General features: G+C 44.7%; 2 protein-coding genes across 4 annotated transcripts in view; both read left to right on the top strand.

Moving 5' to 3' along the window:
- Positions 1-661: 661 nt before the first annotated feature.
- Positions 662-17,820, top strand: TPRA1 (transmembrane protein adipocyte associated 1). Of its 2 annotated transcripts, none has more exons than XM_066326673.1 (11): positions 662-852; positions 4,544-4,746; positions 4,910-5,042; positions 7,610-7,696; positions 9,312-9,384; positions 10,339-10,418; positions 11,505-11,615; positions 12,030-12,090; positions 13,071-13,173; positions 13,793-13,873; positions 14,974-17,820. In XM_066326673.1, the coding sequence occupies exons 2-11, from the start codon at positions 4,556-4,558 to the stop codon at positions 15,206-15,208; spliced, it is 1,155 nt and encodes a 384-aa protein (XP_066182770.1). In that variant the 5' UTR covers positions 662-852; positions 4,544-4,555; the 3' UTR covers positions 15,209-17,820. The 2 variants fall into 2 exon arrangements, with proteins under 2 accessions (XP_066182770.1, XP_066182771.1); XM_066326674.1 differs by lacking the exon at positions 662-852 and adding an exon at positions 2,655-2,674.
- A 1,027-nt stretch (positions 17,821-18,847) lies between these two features.
- Positions 18,848-27,031, top strand: part of CHCHD6 (coiled-coil-helix-coiled-coil-helix domain containing 6) — a 110,759-nt gene continuing 102,575 nt past the window's right edge. For both annotated transcript variants that reach the window (XM_066326677.1, XM_066326676.1), the window contains exons 1-4: positions 18,848-19,369; positions 21,034-21,163; positions 22,695-22,749; positions 23,978-24,104. In XM_066326677.1, the coding sequence (XP_066182774.1) occupies positions 19,181-19,369; positions 21,034-21,163; positions 22,695-22,749; positions 23,978-24,104 (501 nt within the window). In that variant the 5' untranslated portion in view covers positions 18,848-19,180. The remainder of the gene's footprint in view (positions 19,370-21,033; positions 21,164-22,694; positions 22,750-23,977; positions 24,105-27,031) is intronic.

Raw genomic sequence — 27,031 nt, 5'->3', positions numbered from 1 at the left:
TTGTCACACTTACTTCCTCGTTTACTATACTGAGGGTGTCTTTTGTCTGTCTGGTATTCGCTACCTCCAAATCCTGCTAATGATTGATCGTCTTTCCCTTTAGCAGCTGTTTTCCAAGCTACCCCGAGTTTCTTTAGTCAGCATTAAACTCTCCTTAAAAGCCAAAGTCACAGATTGTTAATAATTCTCCCCTGCAGGAAGTTATTACCGGATCTCCCTCAATTATTAACTGCCCTGCCCCGCATCCACAGGCTGTACAGAATTCTTGCGGAGGCGTATCCCGTTTATCCCCGGAGGTGTGTGACGGTGGGTGCAGGATGGCAGAGCGCTCCTTGTTGGGTGGGATGTTCGGCTGTGCGGGCCGGCCCGGGGGTTGGGGTCGGGCTGTGAAGGACAAACCCTGCCCTGGACGGGCAGACCCGAGACTGCCGGACCCGCCCGGCGCCAGGGTCACCTCCCTGGCCTTGCGCCCCGGCCGTGCCCCACGCCGCGCTGGCCACCCACAGGTGGGTAGGGGAACGAGGTTCCTTTAAACCGCGGCGGACCCGCCCCTTTAGTCCCGCCTCCCGGCCCTTTCTATTGGCTCGCTCGGCTGCTTTTTTTGGGCCCTTTGACAGAACCCACTCTCTGATTGGTCCAGCCGCGGACCTCTCGGGGACCGTCTCTCAATAGCGCCCTTGGAGTTGGCCGACAAGCCGTGGCTGTGGCGGCCGCGTCTCCGATTGACTGCGCGGCGCTGCGCTCTGGCCTCTCTTCAGCGACGCTCCCCGGCTGAGGGGAACGGCAGGGCCGGGGCTGGGATGGCGGGGCTGGGACCCCGGCACTGAGCGGCGGCGGCGGGAGCGGGGCCGGGTACGAGCGGGGCCCGGGGGTTCCGAGCGGAGCGGGGCCGGCGGGAGGGGGATAATGGGGAGGGAGGGAAACTGCGGCGCCTCAGAGCGGGGCGGCGGGGCCGTGCTGCGCGGGAGCCGCGGGCCTCCGAGGGCCTCCTAGTGCAGCCCGGGAGCCCACGGCCAGAGCCTGCGGGGCCCCTCTGGGCGGCTGAAGGGTGGGTTGGGACTGCCGCGGGGCTCCCGCTGTGCGGCTTCAGCAGCCTGTGAGACGGGCGGCGCGTCCTCGCCAGTCCAGAAACAAGTGACCACGTACTCCTACTTTTCTGGCGTGTTGTGCACCCGCCTTCCACAGGAATCAAAACCAAAACAGAAAAAACCCCGGGATATGCATTTCTGAACTCCACCTCTGGGCCATGGTTTTCTGTTTCTGTGGGTTGGGGCTTATTGTCGTTACTTCTGCTTTCGGTATTTTTCATCCTCTTTTTTTTTTTTTTTTTTTTTTTTTTTTTTTTTTTTTTTGGTTTGTTTGTTTTGTTTTGTTTTCCCTCGTTGCAGTTCCTTTCTTTTTAAACTTAGTTCAGAAGGAGATGTGAGAGTGAAGCTGGAAGGGAGCACCTCAATCACTGAATCACTGAGAGAAAGTCCCTGTCTTAAATTCTAGGAGTGAAATGAAAAAAATGTTACTGTTGTGACCAAAACAGAGGGTTGAAGAGACTTATAAAGGAAGAGAACAACAAAAAAAGCTCTTTTTTTCCTGTTTTTTGCCTTGGTGGGGCTTTTTTGGTTTTGTTTTGGGTTTTTGTTTGTTTGTTTTTTTTACTTTTAGTGTTATGGGGTACTTTTAAGCATTTGAGTTACTGAAGCAAGAGTTAAATGTGAGCAGGGATGTGGTCAGTGCAGTTTTTATTGCACAGAGTTTTGTAAGAATCAGTCTTAATCGTATAATGATATGTACTTAAGAGACTTTCTGATGCTATTTTGCAGAAAGACAGAAAAGTTTCAGGGTTTTTTTACAGCTACACCTTGTGCAGTGTGTAATTCACCTTTTCGTAGATGGGCTTTGAAAGAACAGAGAATTGCTAGTATGTGAACTCTGAATTTCACTGAGCTCTGATAATGTTACAGTGTCATGATTCAAAGACCAGTATGCATTGGTGAGATAATGCTTCCCTAAAGATGCAGCAGAGTCTTTCCCAGTGCTCTGTCACTGCAGCCCAGGAGTCATGCCCGTGTTCTTAGTCCAAATGCAGCTTGTCCAGGGCCTGGACTGAGGAATTGGCCCTGACCATGTCAGCCTGACTTCATCTGGAGTGTAGAAAAACATGCTATTTTGTTTGCTGGTGTACAGAGCTGCCTGCTGGATGAGAAGGGGAGATCACTACAGCAGCACTGGTTTCTTTTCATGCAGCTCTGGGGTGATTTTACTCCCCATGGGCTGGACTGGCTGAAGCAGGTAGTCCTATGGAAGGCAGGGTGTGGCAAGTGAGCTCTTGGATATGCTTAGCTGACTGGACTTATTTTTAGGACTAGACAGGGCAAGGAAGTATGCTGAAAGTAGCAGTGTTACTGAGGATGACAATCCCCACTTGGATCCTTTCCATCAGTTCCTGGTCCTGTTGCTGTGGGATTTTTGCTGTTGATTAGGACAGGAGTGGGCCAGTTCTCCACATCCTTGCTGCAGGCCTTAGCAATTAGAAAAGCATGACTGTTGTGCTGTCTGTCTGATGGCCTTGGCTGCCCTCTCTTATCACGTTGGATGTTCTGTTGCTCTGCTTTGTGTACATTTTATCTGGGGAGGAAGAATACAAGTACCAGGCTGTAGTGAGCAGCCAGACTGAGAGGTGAGCTTCATTCTGCTTTGCCCTTTGAAACCTCGTGACTGGAGTTCTGTTACGTGTGGCCAACTCCTCTCCTTATCAGCAGCTGCTATTGCATGATACTGGTGGCTTCTAGCAAAAAATAATGGAGCCTGTTTGCTCTTTTCATAAGTTGTTTTTCTATTGTAAATCTCTCACAGCTTTATACTTGAGTTCTTTTCAGTGTGATAGGCAGATGGAATTATTTATCCTAGAAGAGCTACTAGGAAGTTGTGATGGTTCACAGTTACAAACGTTATTCTGCCCATGGTGTGTGAGGTTCTTCTCCACTTTTCCCCAGCTTTTTCAAAAATCATGTAGAAGTTCTTCCGTGTAGGCAAATGTGGCCTTTCTTGGCCTCACCTCCACTGAGATGTAGTGGTGTTATGGAGGAGGAGAATGGAGCAAAATTGTTAAGAGAAAATTCTGTCTTAACAATTCTCAGAAGTGAGTAGCTGGAGGGAGGAGAGGACGCTTCCAGAGATAAGTTTGGAATGTGAAGGTTGTTTGCAGAAACCTCTACTTAGAGGTAGGATTTTTTGGCCCAGGCTTTTCTGTCTTGGTGCAAAGCTGCTCCTCACAGGTCTGTGTGATTATTTACTGTGATGCCTCTTGTGCAGCACAGCATATGGCAGTCACAAAAGAAAATCCCAGCTAAGGGACTATCTGTCAGCAAGGACGAATACTTCCCTCCTCAAAGGGAGGGTTTCTTGGCTCAGGGTAGGATGATTCCCTTGCCCCATAAAGAACCTGGGAAGAGTCTCAGCCTCTGAAGAGAAAGAAGAGCTTGTGGCAGTCTCAAGTAATTTGTGAAGAAGGTCCTGCTGAACTCTAAAAGCTCAGCAGATGACACAGGGCTGTGCTGATGCTTTCCAGTTTGTGACTCACCCAGAACCTCTAAGGGAAAATACCTTCTGTGCCCTGTCATGGGGGCTGTCAGTTTTCACCACACAAGTCAGGGCTGGAGTCAAACAGGGAGAATTTTTTTTTGAGCTAAATCCTGGATTAGCTGTAACACACAGACTGCTCAAGTGCTGTCCCTGGCAATCTTTAAGATGCTGGCTGACAGATTTATAATTTTTGCATCTGTGAGTTATCTATAATCTCTCTTTTGGGGATTGTCAGGAGGGGTGATTGGACCTTGTGTTTGTATTCAGCTTCTAGCTACTGCAGTACCTTAACAGTCAGGGTTCTACTTTAGGGTGGGAAGGGATTTGCTCAAAAATAGAATTGTTCTGGTGTCTTGCAGAGGGTTAGAAAAAGAATGCTGAATCTTGGTTTTTGCCAGTGTTGGGTTTGAAAGATAAAGACTGTACAGTCCTTTGAGGTGGGTGTATGTGAGTCTCTCCCTGCTCTCAGACTTCAGAGTTGGTAACAGCAGTGGGTTTTTGGGAGAGACCCTCATCTTTTCTTTGCAGTAGTTGAAATCAAATTATTGACTGTCATTTCTTGATCTTGGGACTTAGAGTGAGTGTCCTGGTAAAGGTAGGGTTTTTGTCTCTATTTGATGATGCCATGTATTGCTGTTGAGTCTTGATTTCTTCTAGAAATCTGCCAAAGCTCAAAGAACCACAAAATATAATCCCAAATACTACCATTTGAAGGTGCTTGTTACTCTGATATAAAAGCGTGGTTTTGTACTGACCACTCTAATGGCTGTGTGCAGACTTAAGGCAGGTGGCACTTCCTTGTGTAATACAGTCTTTGACATGATGATAATTGGCTGTACCAAGCAGGAAGCAGTTGTGCAGTGGCTTAATGTCAATGATGTGGTTTTTTAGCTGTGACTCACAACTGATTTAATACTGCTTTTTCCTCTGCTGTGGTTGTCTTGCTCTGTTTGACCTGGACCAGGAGGAAGACAGGATGTTCCAGTCCATGATGTCGGTGATGACACTCTCCGTGTCTGACAACAGCACACATTCCACTGCGCTGGTGACAGCGCTGGATAATGTGACAACTCTCTCTCCGATGACAACACACGTGATCAACGACACCAACATCACAGTGCCACACAAGTGCCTGTTGCTGCTCTATGAGGACATCGGGAAGTCCAGGTGAGTTGGAGGAAATGGTGCCACAGCCTGACCCTGGATCAGGGAAAGAGCTTTGTGTGATTCTCAGTTTAGTTCAGAAGGGACCTGGGTTGGTGCCTTCCCTTCTAAAGGCTGAAGATCAGGTAAGAACAGGGATAAAACCTGTTTTATTTACTTTTTGCAGAGTCCGCTACTGGGATCTTCTGCTCCTCGTTCCCAATGTGCTTTTCTTTATATTTCTTCTCTGGAAGCTGCCCTCTGCCAGGGCCAAAATCCGGGTCACTTCCAGCCCAATCTTCACTACATTCTACATACTAGTGAGTACCACCCTGTGCCTTTGAACTGATGAGTGTTATTTTTATTACCACTCATTAGCAATAACACTGAACTAGTGGAGATAGCCTAGACCAGCTCTTGCAGGGATAAAATCTATTTTCTGTTGAAGGTGTATTACAATAAGTAGACTTATTTTTACGGTTTGAATTCAGGTTTTAATAGGTTCTGGGGCCAGATCTGCTGAATTTTTTTCTCATGTGGTGATTTAGTTTTTTTCCTTTCCTTTTTACTTCTTTTGTTGCTTTGATGTCTTGGAATCTAGTACCTTATACTTTCTTTGCTCCTTGCAGTAAGTAGTGTGGGACTCAAGCCCAGCTTTTCACTGAGGTAGTGACAGGAGAATAATTTAGTAGTTTGTCTGAAGCTATTGAAAAGCTTGGTCATCTGCTGGAGAAAATGGTGATGTGACAGGGTTCTGGTTAGTCTGGGAATGCAGAAACCCAACCCTGTTAGTTTCTTTCACATCATGTCAAAGTGGCCCTGACTTGATGATGTTCTTGGTAGTTTTTAAGGTGGGAAGAGAATATGCAGTACAGTTACAGTTAACAGACATCTAAGATCTTGCTGTTCTCCTCTCACCAGTCCTGTGATGCCCTGTAATACTGCTTAGGGGACATAATAAATGCAGCTAAGCACATACCTGAATTTGTTTAAAAATATAATTCAGAAGCTTTTTGATATCTTGGTTTGCCTCAGTGTGTAACATAATAAAAATATTACCATCACTTTCCAGTCTGGATTTAGATCTTCATACATGTTTCCAGAATGCACGTGGTCAGTAGAGAGTTGTGCTAGAGGCTTTGATAAACCAAAGGGAGGAAAGTGAACTGACTTTATGCTCTGGGTGGCAACTGAACCCCACACTGCTGCTCTCTCACTGCCTCTCGCTAGAACAGGGGAGAGAATCAGAAGAATAAAGTGAGAAGACTTGTGGGTTGAGATAAAGACAGTTTAATAAGCCGAAGCAAAAGCTGTGCCCACAGAGAAAGCAAAGCAAGGCGTTCATTTACCACTTTCCATGGGCAGGCAGGTGTTCAGCTGTTTCCATGAAAGCAGGGTTCCATTACGTGTAATGGTTATTGGGGAAGACAGATAGCATTACTCTGAAAATCTTTTCCTTCCTGCTTCTTCCTGGCTTTATGTGCTGAGCATGATGCCATATGGGATATTCCTTGGGCCAGCTGGGGTCAACTGTCCCAAGGCAAAAAATGCCTTACATTCTGTGTAAGTGCAGTGCAGCAGTAATGAAAACATCCGTGTTATCAACAGTTTTCAGCACAAAAATCCCAAACACAGCCCCATACCAGTTACTGTGAAGGAAATTTCCTCCATCCCAGCCAAATTCAGCACAGAGTCTTAGAGGGAAAATGCTTTAACTCAGTTTCATACTTATTTCTTGAGTATGTTATTGGGAAATGAGGATGGAAGTGTGTTCTGTGAAGACTTTCTTTAAATTGGCTGTTTGTCATGTCCTAAAGGAATGCTTTCCTGTGGAGTTGGTGATTAATGTGGAGTTAAAAGATAGAGACTCTTCCCAATCTGCTTAGAGAGGAAACAAAAAGATGTGTGCTCCTCTCAAGTGAGGTGTTGCAGCTCTAGAACACCAATATATTCAGGGACCCTTCTTCTTTGTCAGTGTTTTGTTATGCAGTTTTCTACCCCAGTTGTGTTCTTCTTTTATGCCGTTGGTGTTCCTTCTGCCTCTAAGAAAGAGATACTCATCTGTGGGTCACTTACTGTCATTTCCATTCTGCAACCACCTTAGAATCAGCTTGGACTCTTGGTTCTCTGATAGGTTTAGCTGTTTCCTACCTTCATCATTAGGATCAGCCTGGCAATTAGAGAATTTTATCTGGAAAAATCCACTTTCTTAGAGTGTAACTCTGCACAGTGGAGTGTAGATACATCCAGCTGAGCTCTTAATTGCATCGTATGGCTGTGACAGCACAGAGTAACTGAGCCTTGCTGAGGTGTCATGCTTCAATGGTATATGAAGTGAGTTGGGGATCTGGGTGTTGCACTGTGCAGGAGGGTAAGATGTTTTAAATCTGGTGGCTGCAGGTGACTTATCCTCTGCATTGTTGAGCATTGTCAGCATGGGATGCGAGAACTGCAGGTTTAGTTTTGTCACAGTTGTGTAGTGTGGTAGTTGGTATTGAGTGGTTTCTGTTATCTGATGTGGTTGGTTTAGCCAGACATACCAACCATTTGGTTTTGTAATTCAGAGAAATAGGGTTTTTTTCCTCCTCCCCTGTCCCAGCATGATGAGGGGAGGAAAGACTGTAAAGACACGATTGTAAAGACTGGGTGAAGAACTCTTCAGAGCTTAATGTGACAGCTGAGGCAACTGTTCCTTCCTAAATTCTAAGGCACTGCTCCTATCCAACAAGTCTGAGGAATCTTTTTCAAGAAATTAACTCTAGTTTGCCACAGGAATTGCTTAGTACACATTATCAGGCTTGAAAGCTGACCTGAAAATGGTATTCCAAAAGTGTTTCTGGTCACTACTGCATTTTGACATGAGCTCCCTTTTGCTCTGTTTTTGCAGGTATTTGTGGTGGCTTTAGTTGGCATTGCCCGAGCTGTTGTCTCCATGACTGTGAGTGCCTCTGATGCTGCCATGGTTGCTGACAAGGTAGGTGAAGCGCTGATGTTAGAGTTAGCACACACTGGCTGTGTGTGCTTCTGGTCACAGCAATCTGCTCTGGCTTCCCTCTTACATGTGTACAAGAAGAATGTGCTTTTTCTGCAGTACTCTTATCTATGTTTACTATGGAATCCTGTTTTGATAGCTGAATCTAAATCATCACAACATCCAGGATGGCAAAACAATGGATTTCCTAAAACAGATACATGAATAGTGGCAGCAGAAGTTTCCTGTTACAGGGATGAAATGATTTTTTTTTTTTTTTGCAAGAGGTAAACATTCAGATACCTTTAGTGGATAGGCAGGACCTGGCCTTTGTTACTTTTGCAGTGTTCAAGTGGCTCTTTGAAAATGTTGAAGTTTTTATATTGAGTACAAATAAAACTAGCATCTCTTTCGAGACTGACACCTGAATGTCCTTGCAACCACTCTGAGCACAGGGTGAACCTTTAGCAAACAGGAAATATGTTTGTACATGCTGTTCCTCTGTAGTAATTTGACTTGTAGCAAAACATTACTTAAAGCAAAAAGCTCTGCAGTTCTTGAGCTCTTAGAGAAAGAGGAGCCACGTACAGAGTACAGATCTTTGGGCTTTATTATTTTGGATCAGTGTGGTTTACTTGCTTTTTTCCTTTAATGTTACCATTTAAACATTGTGATGGGCTGCTGTTGTGAGCAGCTGGATGTTTATAGCATTTTTCATTCACCTCTGTCCAACAGATGTACGTCCAGGACTTGAATAATGAAAAAGAGGTGGAAAGGTGTTTTTCTTCAGCTCTGGTGTTGCTGCTGAGTGCAGTAACTGGGAAGTAATGTAGCAAGACAGATACTCTTGATAATTTTTTTCTGTAAACATATCCTATCCTGTCTATTATGTTTCTTTTGTGTTCTTTTATATATATGCAGACACACACACTGTGTATTTGCTGCGATTAGAAGTATCTTATCCAATGCCTCTTAAAATATTACAAATCTTTAAGAGAGTACCATTCAGTGTTCAGAGGTAAAGGGTTAACAAGCCAGAATCTGGGTGCTTGTTCTAGGTTTGACACTGATTTATTGCATGACTCCCTGAAAAATTGCCTCACCTGCTTTTTATTGTTTCACCAAATAAAACATGAGATTGCAAATGATAGGCTGGAACAAAGGGGGGAGGTGCTTTTTACACGAATATGCTTTAGATTTAAGGACCAGTAACTTTGGAAGAGGGAAGAATACAGAGTTTGTTCAGGCATATCTACTGCTTTAAGAACTTGTCTTGTTTAATATTTTGCTTTTGAAGCTATCATGGCCTTGTGCTCTTTGGGAGCACAGCAGCAAGAACATATCTGAAACAAATGACAGATCGTCTACTGGGACAAACCATGGCCGCTTCCTCTCTGTAGAGCTGCTATTTGCTCGTTTCCACACAACTGTTCTATTCCACCGTCATGAACAGGGCTTTGAACAAGCATGGGATAAGTATCCCTACAAAGCATGAGAAGGGCTTGTGGAAATGACCAGCCGTTCAGAGGTTGCCATCCCCTGGAGTTTTGCTTTATTAACTTCAAACTGCTTCTTGGCTCCTCCTAATCATGTTTGTCTGGTCTCTGTTATCCCTCAGATCCTGTGGGAGATCACGAGATTCTTCCTTCTGGCAATTGAACTGAGTGTGGTGATTCTAGGCCTTGCCTTTGGTATGTGTCTGGAGGTTTTTGAGTGCTTTGAATGTTTCCTATTTCCTTTCCTTCCACAGAGGTTGCATTTGTAAGTTTAGAGTGACACTGATTCTATAAAATGAAGAGACTATGGCATAAATACAAAGGGCAAATTGTGAAGATTTAGTTAGAAGTGGCTGAGGGCCTGATCTATGGTTTGTCTGATTTAAGGAATTGTATGTGCTTGGTTTGTTCTGCACTCATATGATGGAGCGTACAGCTTAGGTAAGGTTTTTATGCCAAGATCAACAGTCTGATCTTTGCTTGAACCTCATTTTATTTAAGATGATCCCTTTTGGGGCGCTTCTGTCCCATTTATCCCATCCTTAATTGGTTTGATCCATCCTGGCTGCATTCAAATGCTTTATCTGTACCTGCAATTGTTATTCTACTTCTATCAGTTATGCAACTGAAAATGCCTCTCCCTGTGGGTCAGAGGTAGAAGAGAGGGTGGATGGCACTGTTGCACATGTCAGTGGGACATGGGAGCAGTATATTTTTTGTCTTTTGAGGGCTCATAAAAAATTTTGATTGGTCAGAGCTTCTGGAATTTGCCACTTCAGTATATTCCATTACAGATTTCACTACCCCAGCCTCCCATCAACTCTTCTCCCTGAGAAGCAGCTTTTATAACATCTCAGTGTACTTGATGCTAGAGTCATTCCTTTTTTTTTCTTTCCTGTAACCCCAGCAGAAGGACTTAGTTGCTTTCTCTTAGTGTGGACAGAAGGAAAGCAAGTTAAAATCTGTTGTTTTGTGAGCAGGGTTTTGGCCTGTGAAAGCTCAACTCTCCAGATGGGGTTCAGTGAGCTTTAATGTTCCCTTGAAGGCCTCTGGAAATACAAGTGTTTTCCCTTAATGGTTCTGAAAAGAACTGATTTTAACCAGTGCTGGGATTACATCCTGAGTCACTTCCATACCCCATAATTGCAGGTCACCTGGAGAGCAAGTCGAGTGTGAAACGTGTGCTGGCAATTACCACTGTGCTGTCTCTGGCATATTCTGTCACCCAGGTGAGTATGTTGAAGCAGAAGAATTTGCAAAAGAAGGAACTTTGCCTGAAGTTAAGCAATTAAATGTGTAATTCCTATCTGAAAGTGGCAGCTTTTCTCTTTGGATGAGGTTTTGGAGGAAGATTGAATGCTTGTGGCAGTGTAAAATCAGATAGTATCTGCTTGTTTTCTTTACTGCATAAATAGCTCAGATAAGGTGAAGAAATAAGATGAGGTTTGGATGGATTGTCTTGTCCAGTGAATCTTGGAACAAGAGTGAGGTTTTCCACACCTGAGCCACAAGTTCTGGATCTGGCCTCAAGGGCCATGAAAATCGTGTTTGCCAAGTAAGGGCACTGCAGTTCCCTTGTCTGCTGAGTCTTTCAGAGCTGAGAGCTCTTGCTTCTCTTCAGACTAGCAGCTGGCTTCCTGGCTCAGTTTATTAGGCATGTCTGCATGTCCCTGAACAATGCAATCTGTGTCTGGGTTTATTCTCCTCCTCAGCATTTCAGTGGTCTGCCCATGTTTCTTTACTCAGGGCAGTGCCAGAATAACACACAGAGCTTTGTTCTGGGACCAGGCTATTGGCTGCAGAGGCAGTGAGCTGATAATTACCCCATGATAAAGCTGGAGGAGCCTCATAAAATCAGGTGTTGGAGGTACAGCCGGGTTCAGTAGTGCTTACAAGCACTTTTTCTCCACTGTCTCTGTGGGTAACTCCTAAGCAAGACAGTGTCCTTCCCCAGCTGACTATATTCTGGATGTTTCAGCAGAAGGGTCTAATTTAAAGATTGAAAAGGAGTTCTTGGTCTAGTCATATAAATGCATGTATTCTGTGTCCACCTCAGTCTCTCTTCTGTAATGCCACTGATGCCAGTTTCCTTCAGATGCAGATTCCTGACACTCCTGTTCTCACTCTTGTCTTCAGTTTCTTCCTGTTCTGTGTGAGTGTAACTTGGTCTAAGCAGAACAGGGCTTGGTTGGGTTGTGGGGGAGCAGGCCAGCTGCTTTCTGAACTCCTTTAAGCATAGTGTCTCTTGTCCAGATATGCATTTCAGTGAGGATGCTGCTTGTAACAGAAACAAGTTGGTGCCACTTCTCTCCTAGGGTACCCTGGAAATCCTGTACCCTGATGCTCACCTCTCAGCAGAGGACTTCAATATCTATGGCCATGGAGGAAGACACTTTTGGCTTGCCAGCTCCTGTTTCTTCTTCCTAGTGAGTACTGAGAATGTGTTATGCACTCTGATAGCTTCTTTGTATTTTCTAAATGGAGCAAGGATTTGAGTACAATAATGCCCTAATCCCCCTCCTGCCTCCTACAGTGTGGCATTGATGCTTCTCATGTGGTGGAGAAGCTGGACAATAAAGGTGCAGTGGGAGTGGTATAAGCTGGGGCAGCTGTACTCCAGCTGAGCTCAGGTGTTCTTCCCTCCCGTGTGTCTCAGCTGTTTTATGCTGATGGAGGTGAGTTGTGGGGCTTTTTCACATCTGTACTGTGTTTAATGTTAAGTGTTTGTGCCTCTGCCCTGAGACATGTAGAGAGAGCTTAATACCTCACACCATCTCTGCAAAGATTGTTGAGTTCACTTGCTGAGCAGCCATGGAACTGTTAATTCTTTGTCTCAACAGGTCTATTCCTTGGTGGTGATTCTTCCAAAAACTCCTCTGAAAGACCGGATTTCTTTGCCCTGTAGGTAACTGTAGTGTTTTCCATACATAGTATAGATGAGTACAGCATCAGGATAAAGCATAGGTGGGAATAAAAGGTTCCTGTATTTGTTTGTGCTGCAGATGCTTTCCACATCTCAGAGTTTGGATAACATGACAAAGAACTGATAACTTATCCCTAGAAAAATTAGTATGTTGTGTTTTTTGGAGAGCAGAGTAAGAGCGCTGCTACTTTAGTAGCTAAACAATTAAGAAAATAAGACCTTCTGCTCAGTTAATGATACAGGTATAATGTAAATGTACAATTTTCAGAGAGCCTTAAGGAATGGCTTCTTAGTAACAGCTTCCTTTGAAATGCACACATGATGTAAGTGTGCATGCTAGTCGTGCCCTGGGAAGGCTAAGTGGGAGCTGCTCAACAGTTTTTATCTGGGCTTTTACTTTATCAAGATGCTTCTGTTTGTTTGGTTTTGGTTTTTATCTGAAGGTCTTGAATAGAGAGAAGCTGTTATTAAGGTGTTTGTACTGAGCTCTTCTCTCTCCAACTAGCTGACATCCCTGTGTGGGTATCCTGAGGGGGAGGATATGTATGTCAGGTCCTGGGCCTGATCTGCCTGGTGTCCAGCATACCCTGCTGCACCTTTCGGGGTCTCCTGAGCAATTTTTTTTATTAGTGCTGTTGGAAGAGCACAGCTTCTGGTTTGGCTAGGTTGTCTTTGTTTTTCTTGCATTCATTTATGTGACTGACACTGATTTCAGATGCTTGCAGATTTAATCTTTGCATATGTTGCTGTAACCTTGTTTTCAAAACCTATCTTGTGTGTGCATATACACATGGTTTAGTCCATTACACCACCATTAATCCTGCCAACATAGGACAGGGAGACACAGTCTCAATTATTCAGCAGTTCTTAGAGACAAGGTTGTGAGAAGTTTCTGTTGGATTTGGCATTTCCATGTGTTTGAGGTTGAGCTTCATGTGTGTCTGTGTCTTTCCCACAGCCAGGAAGAGTTTTTATATTTATGCTGGCATCCTGGCACTGCTGAACCTGTTGCAGGGCTTGGGCAGTGCCCTCCTCTGTGTGGATATCATAGAAGGACTGTGGTATGTACCCTGGGGGAGGAGGTCTGCAGCCCTGGATTTTGTGTTGTTGTATTTGAGTGTCCTTCAACACTACCTCTCCCAAGAAGAAAAACCTATGCTGTGTTCCTAAGAAGGAATAAACCTGTTGGTTCTGTTTTGTGCCAAAAGACCTCTAAGTAATCAGGAAACTCCCCAGTGGAGAAGTTGTGGAACTGTGTGTGCTGCAGTTGTCTTGAGGGGGTGAGTGAGATTAATAATGTGAATCCACTGATGTCTGGCCATTAGTGGGTAATACGAGAGGAAATAGTCTGTTTGATAGAAATATGGAGATGCCCTTATTCCTGGAATCTCATTCTGCAGGGATGTGTCACATCTCTGAGTCAAAATTGGGAGCGCCGAGAGGCTCTGCTCTTGGTCAGACCTTGGGTTTTGGTTCCCCCGAGTGTCTAGAAGCAGTGACACATGTTGATGACAATTGCTGTTACTACTTTGCATCAGTTTAAATTTGTTTAGCATGATTTTTCTTGATCTCTGGAGACTTTGGAGGGAAATATGATCATTTGGGAGAGTGTGAGTGGTGTTATCCAGCTGTATTGTGCTGAGTGCTAAATCCCTTCATGTTCCCTTTTGCTGTTGACAGCTGTGTTGATGCTACCACGTTCCTTTACTTCAGCTTCTTTGCACCTCTCATCTATGTGGCATTCCTGAAAGGTTTCTTTGGGTGAGTAGCCAGGAACAGGAGTTTAGATGGGTATATATATTGTATATATATTTATATGTTTTGCACTCAGGTTCTCTCAACCTGTACAGTAAAGACGGCAACTAGAACACTAGTTAGAGAACCATCTTAAATTCTTTCCTTGAAGAATTCCTGTGACCCGAGCTGCTCACTTGTATGCAGGGCTCCTTTGTATGCAGAGCAGAGCTGATAGCTCCATTCCTCACACATTTCAGAGGAATCACTTCTTCAGTGTCAGTGTCCTGTGTAGTACCAAGATTTTCTGCTGAAGTTGATAGCTGAGTGCTTAATGAGGAATTGAGTCCTGGGAGCTTAAACGGTCTTCTGGGTGGGTTTTGGGGTAATTTTGTAAAAAGGATGTGGGGGTTTAGTAACTCTTTGGCCGAGGACTCTACCATGGGCCCAAAAATCACGATTGAAAGCCCTGGGAAGGTTGATTCTCAGGCCGGGGTCGCCGCCGTGTGGCCACTTGCCGGAAATGCACCTTGGTGGGAAAGCGAGTGCTTTACTGTAGGCCTTAGTATTTGTAGGTCATTAGCAAGAAACAGCAGGCTTTAAAATAACTGGCTTTAAAATAACTAAGAAGATAAATGCTTTTAAAATATAAAAATGGACCTCTGCATCCCTTTGAAATTAGAAGAGAACATTGTCTGGAGTTAAAGATTAAAACTGCTGTTCCATAAGTATTTGTATTTTGGTTTTCATGATGCGCACAGGTAGAACTTGAAGTGCACTCCTGCTCTGAATCATTTTGGTGTCAGTAGCCAGGCTGCTGTGGAGTTCACTAGTGATTGGGTGCTGTTCCTCTCAGTAATTCAAACCTCCCAAAGATGAGAACTCTTTTCCCACAGTAAAGTCAGGATTCTGCCATTTGTATTTCTCTTAAGTGACTTCATCCAAAGCTTCATTTGGCATTACTTTATGGCAGTTACTCTGCCACAAAATTCTAGATTAAAAGCTCATTCAAAGAGTGTTTAGGATCTGAATGGACAATTTCTTAATGCTGATGAGTTTCAATTAAGAATAAGTGGCTGTGATACCATATTGGTTAAACATGCATTTTAAATCTTTCATCACCCCAGGTCTGAACCGAAGATCCTTTTCTCCTACAAATGTCAGGTGGATGAACCTGAGGATGTGGATGTGCACCTACCCCACCCTTACGCTGTTGCCAAGAAGGAAGGAATGGATTCTGGGTTCTACTCAAACACACAGATTGACACCACAGCCTACCTGGACGACGTGGCCTCTATGCCATACCACGTGGGCAGCATCAACAGCATAGACAGTGACCGCTGGAAATCCATCAATGCCTGAGGCAGGGCACCTGAATCACATGATGCCTCATTCCTTTCTTTCCAAACTCCGTGATACCACAGCTTTTAGGATGTCCACTGGAAATCTGCCCTTGGCTACCTGCCATGGCTTTCCTCTTATCCTTAGGATTTCCAAAACCTATCATGGAACTCAGTCAGCAGCCCAGACCCTTTTGGGAAGGACACTTTCTGTTTCTGAGAACAATATAGAGCCATTCCATTCGTAAACCTTTAAACACTGAACTTCTTGATCCTCCACGTTCCGGATGTGAATATGACCCAGAAGATAGCCCTGACTGGCACCTTTTCCTCTTCAATGACTCAAAGCACTTGTCTTCCACTTAGAAGAATGGTGTTTAGGGATGAGGGTGCTGACTTGACTGCTGTATTGTACATATATAGAAGGATTTTGGTGGTTGAAACCAAAGATGGTCTTCCTGGGGTTTTTCAAGCAGCATGGCTGCCTGCATTTTGCCATAATGCAATAGCACAGGTGGTGATAGTGTTTGATGAGGGAAACTGGTCACTGGGGCTGAGCCCTGGTTTCAGCTAACACTGCTAAAAATTGTGAAGTTGCTAGTGGTTAAAAGGAATGTTCTCAGTGTATGAGGAAAAAGAGGTATGAAGAGGAATGAACTGTTCTCTGTGCCCAGGGAATATTTGGGAAGGCTGGTAGTTCAGAAGATGGGTGTGAAGTGAGTGGACAGTAGAGAGATAGAAGGACAGACAGTTCTGCTGTCTAGCTGAGCTGAAAACTGTGAACCAGTCTTTGGAGGCTGTAGTGCTGTGTGTTTAAGCTCACAGGAAAATCTAAGTAACAACAGTGAATCGGGGCTGAGTTTCAAGAGTAAAACGTGTGAGGTAGGTGTGTTTTCCATCTGCACCCTGCTTCATGGTTTTGGCAGGGGCTTGGAAAGTGCTGCGAAAGAGGAAGGCGACTCTGCAGATGAAGGCTCCAGAGGCATTCAGGTGCTTGAGGCAGAGCAGAAGCCTATGATGAGTCTGAGCTGTCAGAATTTAGTTACTGGAAACTCAGACACCTTAGGTGTGCTAGAATGAAGCTGGCTGGTGTGCTGCAGTAGGAGAAGAGTGTATTTCTGGCTGTGTCCTTCCCTTACATTGCAGTTCAGATCCCCAGACTGCTGCTGGTCTCAGTAAGTTTTATGGCTCGATATGTTGAAAATACTTACGTGCATGTGGGGAGCGGTCCTTTTAGAGACTTTCTGGAACTTCTTATTAACCTCTTCCATGCTGGAAGAGTGACTATTGTTGTCTGAGCTGTCTGGCATGCAGTTTCTAGACATGGTGGTCTAATCCAGCGACTGTTGATATAAAGGCTGCATCAGTCTGGCTTCTGGGATATCCTGTGCTTTCCAAGGATGAAGATGCGTATTCCTCTACATTTGGGGGTGCTTTCCTACCTGAGTCCTCCAGGTAGGTGGAGATCTGCTATAAGCAGCTTTCCACTTGGGATGGTAGAAAGAGGGAATTTGTAATGTTGGGGGGCTGTGTGAATCTCTTGCTCCAGCTTACTGCTGTTCCTGAAGAATACTGAGGTAACACTTAGCAAGGGGCAGTGTGGAGGTGTTGGTTTGGATCATTAGCAGGTATTCTCACCACAGGGAAAGAAAACATGGGTAAGAACATGAAGTTCATATTGATTGCCAAAACTATGCAGGCCTTTGCTTATCTTTTTTTGTTAATGAGCAATGCAGCTTCTCTGTCTGTCTGGGGACTTTGCCCTGCAGGCCTCTGAGTAGCACTGGCACCTTGAAAACAAACAGTGCTCCTACTACCCCACTCCCCCCACCCCCCTTATTTTTATTTTATTTACTTTTTGGGGAAAAGGCTTCCATCTGTCTGTGTGCTAGAGCTGAGTAGTTTCTTGTAGGTCACAGCCTTTCACATTTCCATTTCATGCAATGACTGCAAGGGCTGGACAGGGAGCTGGCCAAGTCAGCCTTTGCCAGTTTAGAGAAATGTTCCATGCTCCTCTGTCACTGCTGTGCGTTGGCCTGAGCCATGCTGGACTGCTTGCTGTAAAAGGGATGGATGATGTGATGCCTGAATTGTTGTGCTGCTCCTCCTAGTGCTGCTTACAACACTGATCCCGACCTGCTGTTGGTTAGTAAGGGTGGGGGAACCTGCGAACCTTCCCTGGGCCTTGGACTGAGTTAAGATAGATGAAGATTTCAAAACAGTTGAGAACTAAAGGAGCAATGGCTTTTCCATCCCAAGGAGTATTTGTTAACTTTCAAAACCCTGACTGAAAGGACTTGCCTGCCTTCCTTGGTGATGTTAAGAGCCTGTTATGAATTTGCCTTTTTTACCATCTGAATTCAGTGCTAAAGGATCACCTGTGTAGGTTGTCAGCACATCCATCCTGTCCTTTGCTGGCAGGACTCCAGTATTTCTGGAATGTCCCATGTTCTGCTGCTGAGGAGCTTCTGCACTAGGTCATGGACTGACCTTCCTCCTTTTGTGTATTTATGTATATATAGTGCTTTGTTTCTTGAGCAAAGTGTGTTACGTGTGAGGGGTGGTGTAAAGAGAAAATATAGAATAAATGTATATTTTTGTTTGTAAAGTAAATAAAATTAAGTTTGGCATAAATGGTCATGCTGTATTTCACAAATGAGACATATTGGGGAGGAAAAATAACTTGAATACTTAAAAAAAAAAAAAAAAAGATTACACAAAGGCATGGGCACAGGTGTGGTGAGGTTTTGTTTGCCTTTGCCTGCTCTCCTTCCTGGATCTTTGCAGGCAATGCCTGCCACCTGGCTGGGATGTGTACACGTGGAAAAGGCCTAGGGAAGGATGACAGGAATAATCACAGTTATGGAAAGACTTCTTCTGGAGGAGTAATTATGTGTCTGAGAACTCGCCAGCCTGGAAGAGCAATGGTGCAGGCGTCTGAAACCCTTAGGACAGAAAAGGTGAATAAAGAATATCTGTTCATGGACCCTTTCAGTACAAAAATTGGGTACTGTAAAATGAGCAGGTGGCAGTAAGAAACGAGCAGGAGGCAGGTGAGTGTGTTTGGGGAGGGAGCTTCAGCCACCCCTGTGCTCTTGCCTGGCTGGGTGCAGTGTTTCTAGGTGAGACAGCTCATGGTGCAGGATCCAGTGCCCTTGAGTGCTCAAGCAATGGAGCAATTCTGCAGCATAATACAAGGTACTGCACAATCAACAAAAATATTCCCTGCTTCCAGGAATGTGCTCTAGAAGAGGCCTGGATATCCCGGGAAGGTTTGAGAGGTGCAGAGTCCCAGATACTCCCTTAATGCTGGCCCAGGCCCCACTCTGAGGTAAAGCTCTGGTTGCCACATTACCTGCAGTGAGGAATAAGCAGCATCAAACAGTAACAACTGCTGCCATGCACTACTGAGGAGTAGTGTGCTGAGTAGATAAGTAGCACATTGATACCAACTGGCCTATATTTCTGGGAATGCAGAAAGCTTATTTGAGAAAGATTGTTCAAAGCTGTTATTTCTTGGTCCATTGGCCTCTGCGTTGCATCATCTCATTGCTTTGGTCTAGGCTGTACATTAGCCATGCGTGGCAACGGGGACTGTATCAGCCATGGCCTGACCCGCGCAGGACCCACCCGTGTGTATCGGGGCAGGTGACGGCAGCGTCTGGCTGGAGCAGAGATGAATTCTGCCCTCAGCGCAGCTGCTCTATCTGACGAGAGGTTATCCTTCCTCAACTTGAGAAAACCTCGTGAGCTTGACGTCTAGCAGTGGAAGTTGCACGGGCAACTTCGATGCCGCCAACACTGCCAGGGCGCTGTGGAGGGCTCACCGGGACAGGAGTGCAACTCTCCGCTGTCCCGGAGGCGCGTTGGCGCCCTGAGCGTCTCCGGCGCCGGGCGGGCCGCCGGCTCCGGGCACTGACTACAGCCCCCAGCGTGCACCGCGCCCTGCCGCTAGCACCGCGCCGCGCTATTGGCCGCCGCCCGGCCGCCGCCAATGGTGAGCGGGTATGTTGGCAGGCGCGGCGAGGGCAGAGGCTCTGCCGGTAGCCGGTGCGAGAGAGGGGCGCGGCGAGGACGGGCGACCCCGGCCGGTATGGGCGGCAGCGAGAGCAGCCACGGCGGCAGGAAGGTGTCCTTCGGGCTGGATGAGCGGGAGCAAGTCCGGGTGCTGCAGGGCATCAGGGTGAGGCGGCACGGGAGTGTGGTGGGGCCGGGTGATGGAGGCGGGGAGGCTGCGAGGGCCGGGGGCGGAGGGAGCTGGCTTGGGGAAGGGTCTGGACGGGATGTCAGGGGAACCCAGGTACAGGGCTGGAAGGGACGAGTGGGGGAAACAACAAGGAGGAGGGGAGGGAAACGTGGAAGGCTGAAGGAATAGGGGGTCGGAGAAGCGATGGGGCGACTGGTGAGTGGTGGCGAAGAGGGCTGGGGGTCTGGGCATGGCTGTTGTCGAGTGAGGAGGCACCGGCTCTTTACTTTCACTTCCAAACCCTGTTCTCAACCCTCTTTCCCACCTCGTTGCTTAATGACCTCGTTTTGCCCCTGCCTTGTGCTTTGCGAGCAGTTTGATGCTAAGGGCGCTGCGCGGCTCTGAGGGCATCCAAGAGGAGACAGCTCTGCCCTTGTTCACGGTGCCAAGAGCCCGGGCAGAACACCGCTGTGCCAACAGCCGGGGAGATAAGAGCCTGTGGAAACAGGGAGGTGTTTCTGGGAGGGACAGTGGGAAACTGCTTCTTGACCTTCGGTCGGAAATTGGCAAGTGTGTGCTGTGGAAACGAGCCCTAGAGAGTGCTGCTAACATTAAGGAATTTTTTTCCCCCGTTAATATATTTTTTTTCTTTTTTTTTTTTTTTTTCACAGGTTAGGTGTTGGGTTTTTTATGTGATTTCCCCCTAAAATCTACCAGAAATGAACTTGCAGAGGGCGTTTTGTTGTGGCTACTTATTCTTATCCCGTTTTGACTAATTATTTGACCAAAGTTAGCTAAGATTGTGCCTATCTCTTTGTTAAAGTGTTTGATGGAGGTAAAATTGTCTTTGCCCAATTTCTCTTTACAGAATATAGACAAGGATTTGTGTCTTTAAAATCAGGAATTGGGCATGATAACAATGTAAAATAAGGGTATTGAAAATGCTGTAAAGTTGGGTAGAGGTGGTATAATTGAAAATATGTCTTCTACTGCGAGAAGTCTAGTGGGGGGAACAGCCTCATTTTGTTTTGTTCTGCAGCCTCTGACCTTGGCAGGAGAAAGGGATCAATTTTAACAGTGCTGTGAGAGGCCTTTTGGACTGAATTGCCAGAAAACTTCTGGTTAACTTTTCTTTCTTTTTCATGGGTTTGAACCCAAGTCAGGGAGTGAAAATGAAGTTGAGATTGCAAAAATGTTTGCAGCCTTATGTGAGTGGGAGGTCTGCATGGCTCTTCTGTTGTGTATCTTGCGGCATGTCTGCCATGCTGAGCTGAGTTAGCAAGCATGGACCAAGAAGAGGAAAAGATGGACTTAAAACCTGCTTAATTACTTTCCTTCAATTTCTGGTAAATTTATCAACCTATACGAAGGGTTGACTTGTTTATGGGTGCTCTCCACCTTTGTTAGTGTTTAGGAGAGATTGTCTAGTGAAGTTTTTAGGGTCAGGTAGGAGATTGGAGGTTTTGTCACTTGCTGATAGGGTTTTAAAAATGTGAAGTCAACATACAAGGGCTGACTGCCTGGATTGGAGGGACATTGACATTGCAATATAACTGGCTATACTTCTGTAGTATCATGGGAATTAACAAATGGGGAAGTTCACAGTGAAATACACAGCAGAAACTGACTTGGCTGATGTCTTCCCTGGTTCTGTGTTTCAGCTCACTGAAGATTTAGTGAACCGAATGAAAGAATCCTCTCAAAGTAAAAGGGACTACCAGAGATCTCCCCGTGCATCCAATGGCACAGCTCCATCTTCACTGGCTGCAGGGGGGAAACCCAGATCTACAGGTACTGTCAGGGTGGTGCTGCTACTGCATGTTACACAGGATGCTGGTATTTTTCAGTGCTACCTCCTTGGTTAGCCTCTATCACTCTGTGAACATTTCTAGCATTTCAGATGAATGTGCAATAAATAAAGCAGAAATATTTTGCCTTTCATTTCTGGCAGGCTGCCTTGTTGTCTGCTTTACACACGCAGGGCATATAATGTGCATGGGTGAGGGAAGTACTGCTTTTTATTCTTCAGAAAGAACCTTATAGGGAAGGGTAACATGTCTATGCACAGCTGGCTAAGTGGATGATGGAAACTTGGTTTCTGAACTTGTCTTTCTTTACAGGTCAGAAAACTACTTGATTTCTATTGGTTCTCAAATAGGTTTCTTGATACACGTCAGCAGTGTGGGTTTGTTTGAGGCATCCAGACTAAAATGAAGTTAGGGAACTAGGCCTTTATTTTGAGGGATTTTTTTTTTCTCTCAGCCTGTGTCTTTCCTGAATGTAGATTTAGCTTTATGGATGCCCTGAACTCCATCAAATAATTTCATCTTCACTTGTGGAATTCCTTGTAAGTACAAGGAGAGAAGGAGGTCAAGATGAAGATTTACTAGAATTAGAGGAAGAAAATGGAAAGTAGGTCTACATCCATGCTCATGTTTCAGTATATATAAGGGTTTGAGGAGTTAGTATCCTCATGTAGAAGTTTTCTGTAGTGTGGTTTATTCAGTGTGCCTGGTTGAAAATGATGTTGGTGTCTCTGTTTCATAAATTCCAACTCTGTCCATCAAACTTAAATTTTCTTGACTTTTTTTCTCTTCATGAATAATAATGTGAAATTCTCCTAAAATATTTTATTTCTGTGATGGTTTGAAAGCAAAACTAGTGAGACACTCCATGTCAGAAATACAATTTAATGGGGGGGGGGAGAAAGTAAAATAAAATAAATGCAATAATACAAAAGACCACTGACAGAGTCAGAAATACAACCTGACACCCTGTTGGTCAGGGTGCTGGAAACAGTCCAAAAGCAAGCCCTCTTGGAGTGGCAGATGTGGTCCTGTTGGAAGTAGAGATGGTCCTGTAGAGAAAAGGGTCCAGAGATGGGTCTAGTCTGCCTTTGGGAGTCCCGTGGGAACACTGGATGCCTGGTGACACTTGTTGCTCTTTTTTATCTAGGTAGAGATGGTTTGGGCTCCTCCTCCCTGGGTAGAGCATCTCACAATGGGATGATGTAATGTGTCATGTCATTGGTGAGCTTTAATGGCCCATTAACAGAGGATATCCCCATGGAGGTAATGGGAGGGTGAACAGAGATAAGAAACAATGCCTCACCTGGTTTTAACAGCTGGCTTGTTGTCAGAAAGGCAGTTGCACCCTCCCTCCTGGAGTTACAACAGATAAAGAAAAAACACCTCCCCAACTGGGTTTCAACAGATGGAATAGAATAAACGTTTTTTTGGTTACAAAACCCAAGACAATGACATGATGAAGGACTACCTTTGTAGTACTGTTAGTTGTCACAGGTTTCTCTTCTCCTTTCTAGGAATTCAGCCACCAAAGGCAAGTGACTCTGCTGCCGAGCATGAACTCTACCAGAGGTGAGGTGAAGCTCTTGAAAAAGATGATTGTTTAGCTCATTTGGGAATATATCTTTGTATGCATATGTCTGTGTTTTACATCAGTCTGAGCATAATGAGTGTGTTTGACAGTGGCTGAACATGAGCCCAGGTGTCCCCGGGTGGCCAAGAAGGCCAGTGGCATCCTGGCTGTATCAGCAATAGTGTGGCCAGCAGGAGCAGGGCAGTGACTGTCCCCTGTACTGGGCACTGTTGAGGCCACAGCTCAGATCCTGGGTTCAGTTTTGGGCCCCTCACTACACAAAAGACATTGAGGTGCTGGAGTGTGTCCAGGGAAGGGCAGTGGAGCTGGGGAAGGGGATGGAGCACAAGTCTCCTTGGGAATAGCTGGGGGTGTTTAGCCTGGAGAAGGGGGACGTTATGGCTCTGCATTACCTGAAAAGGAGATACAGCCAGGTGGGGGTCAGTCTCTTCTCCCAGGTTACAAGTGACAAGGAAAAGAGGAAATGGCCTCAAGTTGTACCAGAGGAGGTTTAGGTTGTGTACGAGGGAAAAATTCTTCACAGAAAGGGTGGTCAGGCATTGGAACAGACTGCCCAGGGAGGTGGTGGAATCACCCTTCCTGGAAGCATTCTGAAGGCTTGTGAGTGTGCCACCTGGGGACATGGTTTAGTGGTGAACATGGTGGTGTTAGGTTAATCGTTGGACTTGATCTTTTCCAACATTAACAATTCTGTGATTTTATTCTATGATTATGTTTTAATGCCTGAGAATCCCCTTTGAAGCCTTTTTCAGTTCAGGACAGCTTCTTTTAGTGATGTTGCTGCATGCGTTTTGTGATTTTTCTTTCTTGTGTAAAAGCCATAGAGCAGCAGTGTTAGCTAGGCTGACTTCTTCTATTGTTCTATGTCCCTTGATCTTTTCCAAAGCAGCTTCTATCTGTCTGGCTAACTGCTTCCTATTTTCACTGTTTTCAGGTGATAATTAAGTACTTAATAGAGCTAAATATAACTGAAGTATAAGCTTATGTGGTGTTATGTTTGCTGTTGTTGCCAGAGTTGTACCTCACTGGAATTGCAGGTCATATTTAAAGTTTGTAGGGCTTTTGAATCCTGCTGATAATGGAATTGTGAGCAGATTTTGTGTCAAATGGATTCTGGATTTGTGTTTTGGGTCTAAGCAAGGGTGGTCCATGACAAGCCATGACCCGCTTGCCAGAAATCTCTCTCTGCTTTTGATGCTTATACAGGTATGAGCAAGAACAGGCACTGGTCCAAGAGGAGTTGCTCCGGCTGGCCAAAAGAGAAAGGGAAGCAGCCAATGAGGCCAAGGAAAGGAGCAGCATTAATGAGGAGAGGCAGAGAGCAGCCCAGCTGGTAAGTAACAGACCCCCCCGCTATGTTTCCAACCTGGACTGGCTAAAATGGCTCTGCTTGAGGGGATTCATTTAATGTCACTTGTGTAATGAACTTAAAAACTTGGATTTAGGCTGAAACACTCCTCACCCGACATCACTTAACATTTGGCTCGCAGTGATGCTGCAAGCTTCACTTGCAGCATGTCACTGCATGCTGCCAAGGCATGAACAATGGCTGTGCTGGGGAAGCTTTACCAGTGGCAGGGAGTATGGTATGTGTGTATATGTAGCCCTTGTCTAGCTACAGAGAACTCTTTTGAGCTCTCAAGTGTGTAAAATACATGTTTCAATATATACAGGATCACATTCTGCTGCCGTAATGTATCCTGAGACTTTGCTCTGTTTTCTTCTAGGGTATAATTGTGTATGTACACAAATTAATAAAAAGTTATAATGTCTTCCTTTGTTTGAGTCTTTTATAGATCTGATAACAGAAGAACTGTTATAAAACTGTCAAGTATTGTGACCTTTTGAAGAAGGTCTAGGATTGATTTTTAGGGACCAGGAAGCATAAACTCTTTTTTGGACACATCTCTGACTCCCAAAACAATTAGTTCTTGCCCAGCAGGCAGACTTACTTTTGGGGAATTCTTGCTGCAGTTTTTACTATTAGTCAGGCACCTTGGTGTTGTCAAGACTTAGAGGCTTTGAAAGCAAGAGGCTGTATTTTCACTTTGGTGGTTAACAGTCTTTAAGGAAATTCTCTTCTGTGAATTGGTCTGTTTGTGGTTTTAGACCCAACTGTACTTTGTCTCCATGCTAAAATTTGTATATGATTGGATTGGTAGATATCTGAGATTGCTTTCCTAGATAGATATAACTTGTGAACGGCTGCTGTCACTGGAAATTTGAAATTTCCTCTTGGCAGATTGTATCCTGACCATGGAGTGTTGGATTGTTGCTGAGCTTCACAGCAGTGATGTCTGAGGCAGGTGACTTGCTCCTCTGCAAAGGAGATCTGGGTCAGAAGGGGCAGTATTAACTCTCTTTTCACTAGAAAGAGGGTATTCTCTTTATGAATGCAATTAACTGGCTTCTTTAAGAGCAAGGGGAAGGAGCTGGTGGATTTGTTTTCCAGCCTCAAGATGTAACTTTGCTCAAAGTAGAGCCCTGCCCTCCTGCAATGGCATGTGGAGTGTAATCCTGGAGAAATGTGACTAGCAGTTGTGCAATATTTGTGAAATGCAAAGGGGACACCTCTAAAATTAATTGGGACCTGACTGCTCACATAAAAAAGCTGTTCTATTATCTGAATTAGCTTTTAATCCTGTAGTGTTGCATACCCAGATATTATGTGCTTGATGCTCTGTGAAAATCTGATTCGGGTTCCCTTGTGGTAAATAGTGGCCATGGTGTGTTAGCCCATAATGTGGTGCAAGAATGAGAGACTGTTAAATTTCATTGCTCTTTAACTGTCTCTTGATCAGTCATAAATTTAGGATCCTTAAAAAATGGGATAGTCTAGTCTGTCCTTGCAAAGATGAAGGCAGAGGTATTGTTTGTCAGCTTCTAGATATCTTCCTAAACAGGAACTGTTTTGGTCAGACTTAAATTATTGGGATCCCTATCAGACTTGCTTTATCTCAGCTACAGTTTCCTTTTGGGCATGGTTACCTTATTGTTTTGACTCAGTCCTACTCAAACCATGTCTGTCCTTTGTCTTCTAGTGTTATCCTCCTTTTTTATGCATAGGGCTTGAGTATTTTTTGCTCTTTTGTTTTTTTAGCCCCAGCTAATAGGGAAAATACTGGATATGAGCAGCTCATTCATGTCTTGTGTTGATCTTCTCTTTCAGGTAGAAGATAGTTGTGGAACTCAAGGTACCTTAGTGGTAACTCAGGTGCAGAGAAATGTAATGGAAATTATCTGCTTACATTTATAAGGGAGAAATTTCAAGGGTTGTTTTTGTTGTTGTGACTTTTTAGGGAAGTGAGATTAAAGAGGTGGCGACTCCCATGAAAGAAATAACAAGTGAATCCTTAGCTTCTTAAGCAGCACTTTATTTGGTAATGATTGAAAACCATATAATTAGAAAGTTTTATTATTTTTTTTAGTATTTACATGAAGATCTTGAGCTGCCCTGTGCCCTTAACATATCAATAGCTCAGTGATTAGTAGCCCTCTCTTGTACTGTTGTCTGCAGCCGTGCTGGGACATTCTGCTGTAACCATACCTCTTGTATAATTCCAAGTACCATAGCTGTATTTCGAAGTGATTTCATTGTGATTGTGCTGAACGTTGCTTGTCATTTAATCTGTTCTTTATGGCTTTCACTCACTGACTTTTATTATTGGAAATATTGCTATAAGCACTTCAGTGTTGTTATGTAGTGCACACAAAGAGAGTGTGGACTAGAATTAACCTTTGATATGGAATTTGCTGTTGGCTTCTGGGGCCAGTTATTTGATTGTTTATGGGATAGGGTGCTGATTTAAACTTACCATTATTTTATTGTGGTTTGTATGTTTTGTTTTCCTAATTTTTTATCCTTGAAGTATACTGGTTTCAAGAGGGATTTAGATTTAAGTACCTGGGTCCTGTTCTGCTTTTTTGTCTTGATCTTTCTTTTTCCTTTAATGACTTGGAAGAAGGTACTTTAGCTTCTAGATACCTGAGGTTTTGAGTAGAACTCCTTACAGCTTTAGTTTAAGAAGCAAAACAGCTCTGTAAGTAATAGTGCAGCATTCACTTTCCTCTTTGAGTGAATATGGCTTTTTGATTAACCCTGGGGACTGGCTCAAATGGAAGTCATCTGCTAAGCTGCTGTAGAAGAACTCTCCCCAATTTGTATTAGAGATAAAATGTTTTGTTTGTTTGTGCAGCACTGCAGGATCATGGTGCTGAGTAGACTTTTTGAATAATTTACTGCTGTGGGTCCTTACAACA

This window comes from Sylvia atricapilla, chromosome 11 (assembly GCF_009819655.1).
Source record: "Sylvia atricapilla isolate bSylAtr1 chromosome 11, bSylAtr1.pri, whole genome shotgun sequence".
NCBI classification, from domain to species: Eukaryota; Metazoa; Chordata; class Aves; order Passeriformes; family Sylviidae; genus Sylvia; species Sylvia atricapilla.
Note: the sequence above shows the minus strand (reverse complement) of the source record. Positions and strands in the feature narration are given on the sequence as shown.

Coding starts and splice junctions, on each gene's coding strand:
- TPRA1 (XM_066326673.1), top strand. CDS start 4,556: ATGTTCCAGTCCATGATGTCGGTGATGACACTCTCCGTGTCTGACAAC. Junction 5,043..7,609: donor TCACTACATTCTACATACTA/GTGAGTACCACC, acceptor CTGTTTTTGCAG/GTATTTGTGGTGGCTTTAGT. Junction 9,385..10,338: donor GATTCTAGGCCTTGCCTTTG/GTATGTGTCTGG, acceptor CCATAATTGCAG/GTCACCTGGAGAGCAAGTCG.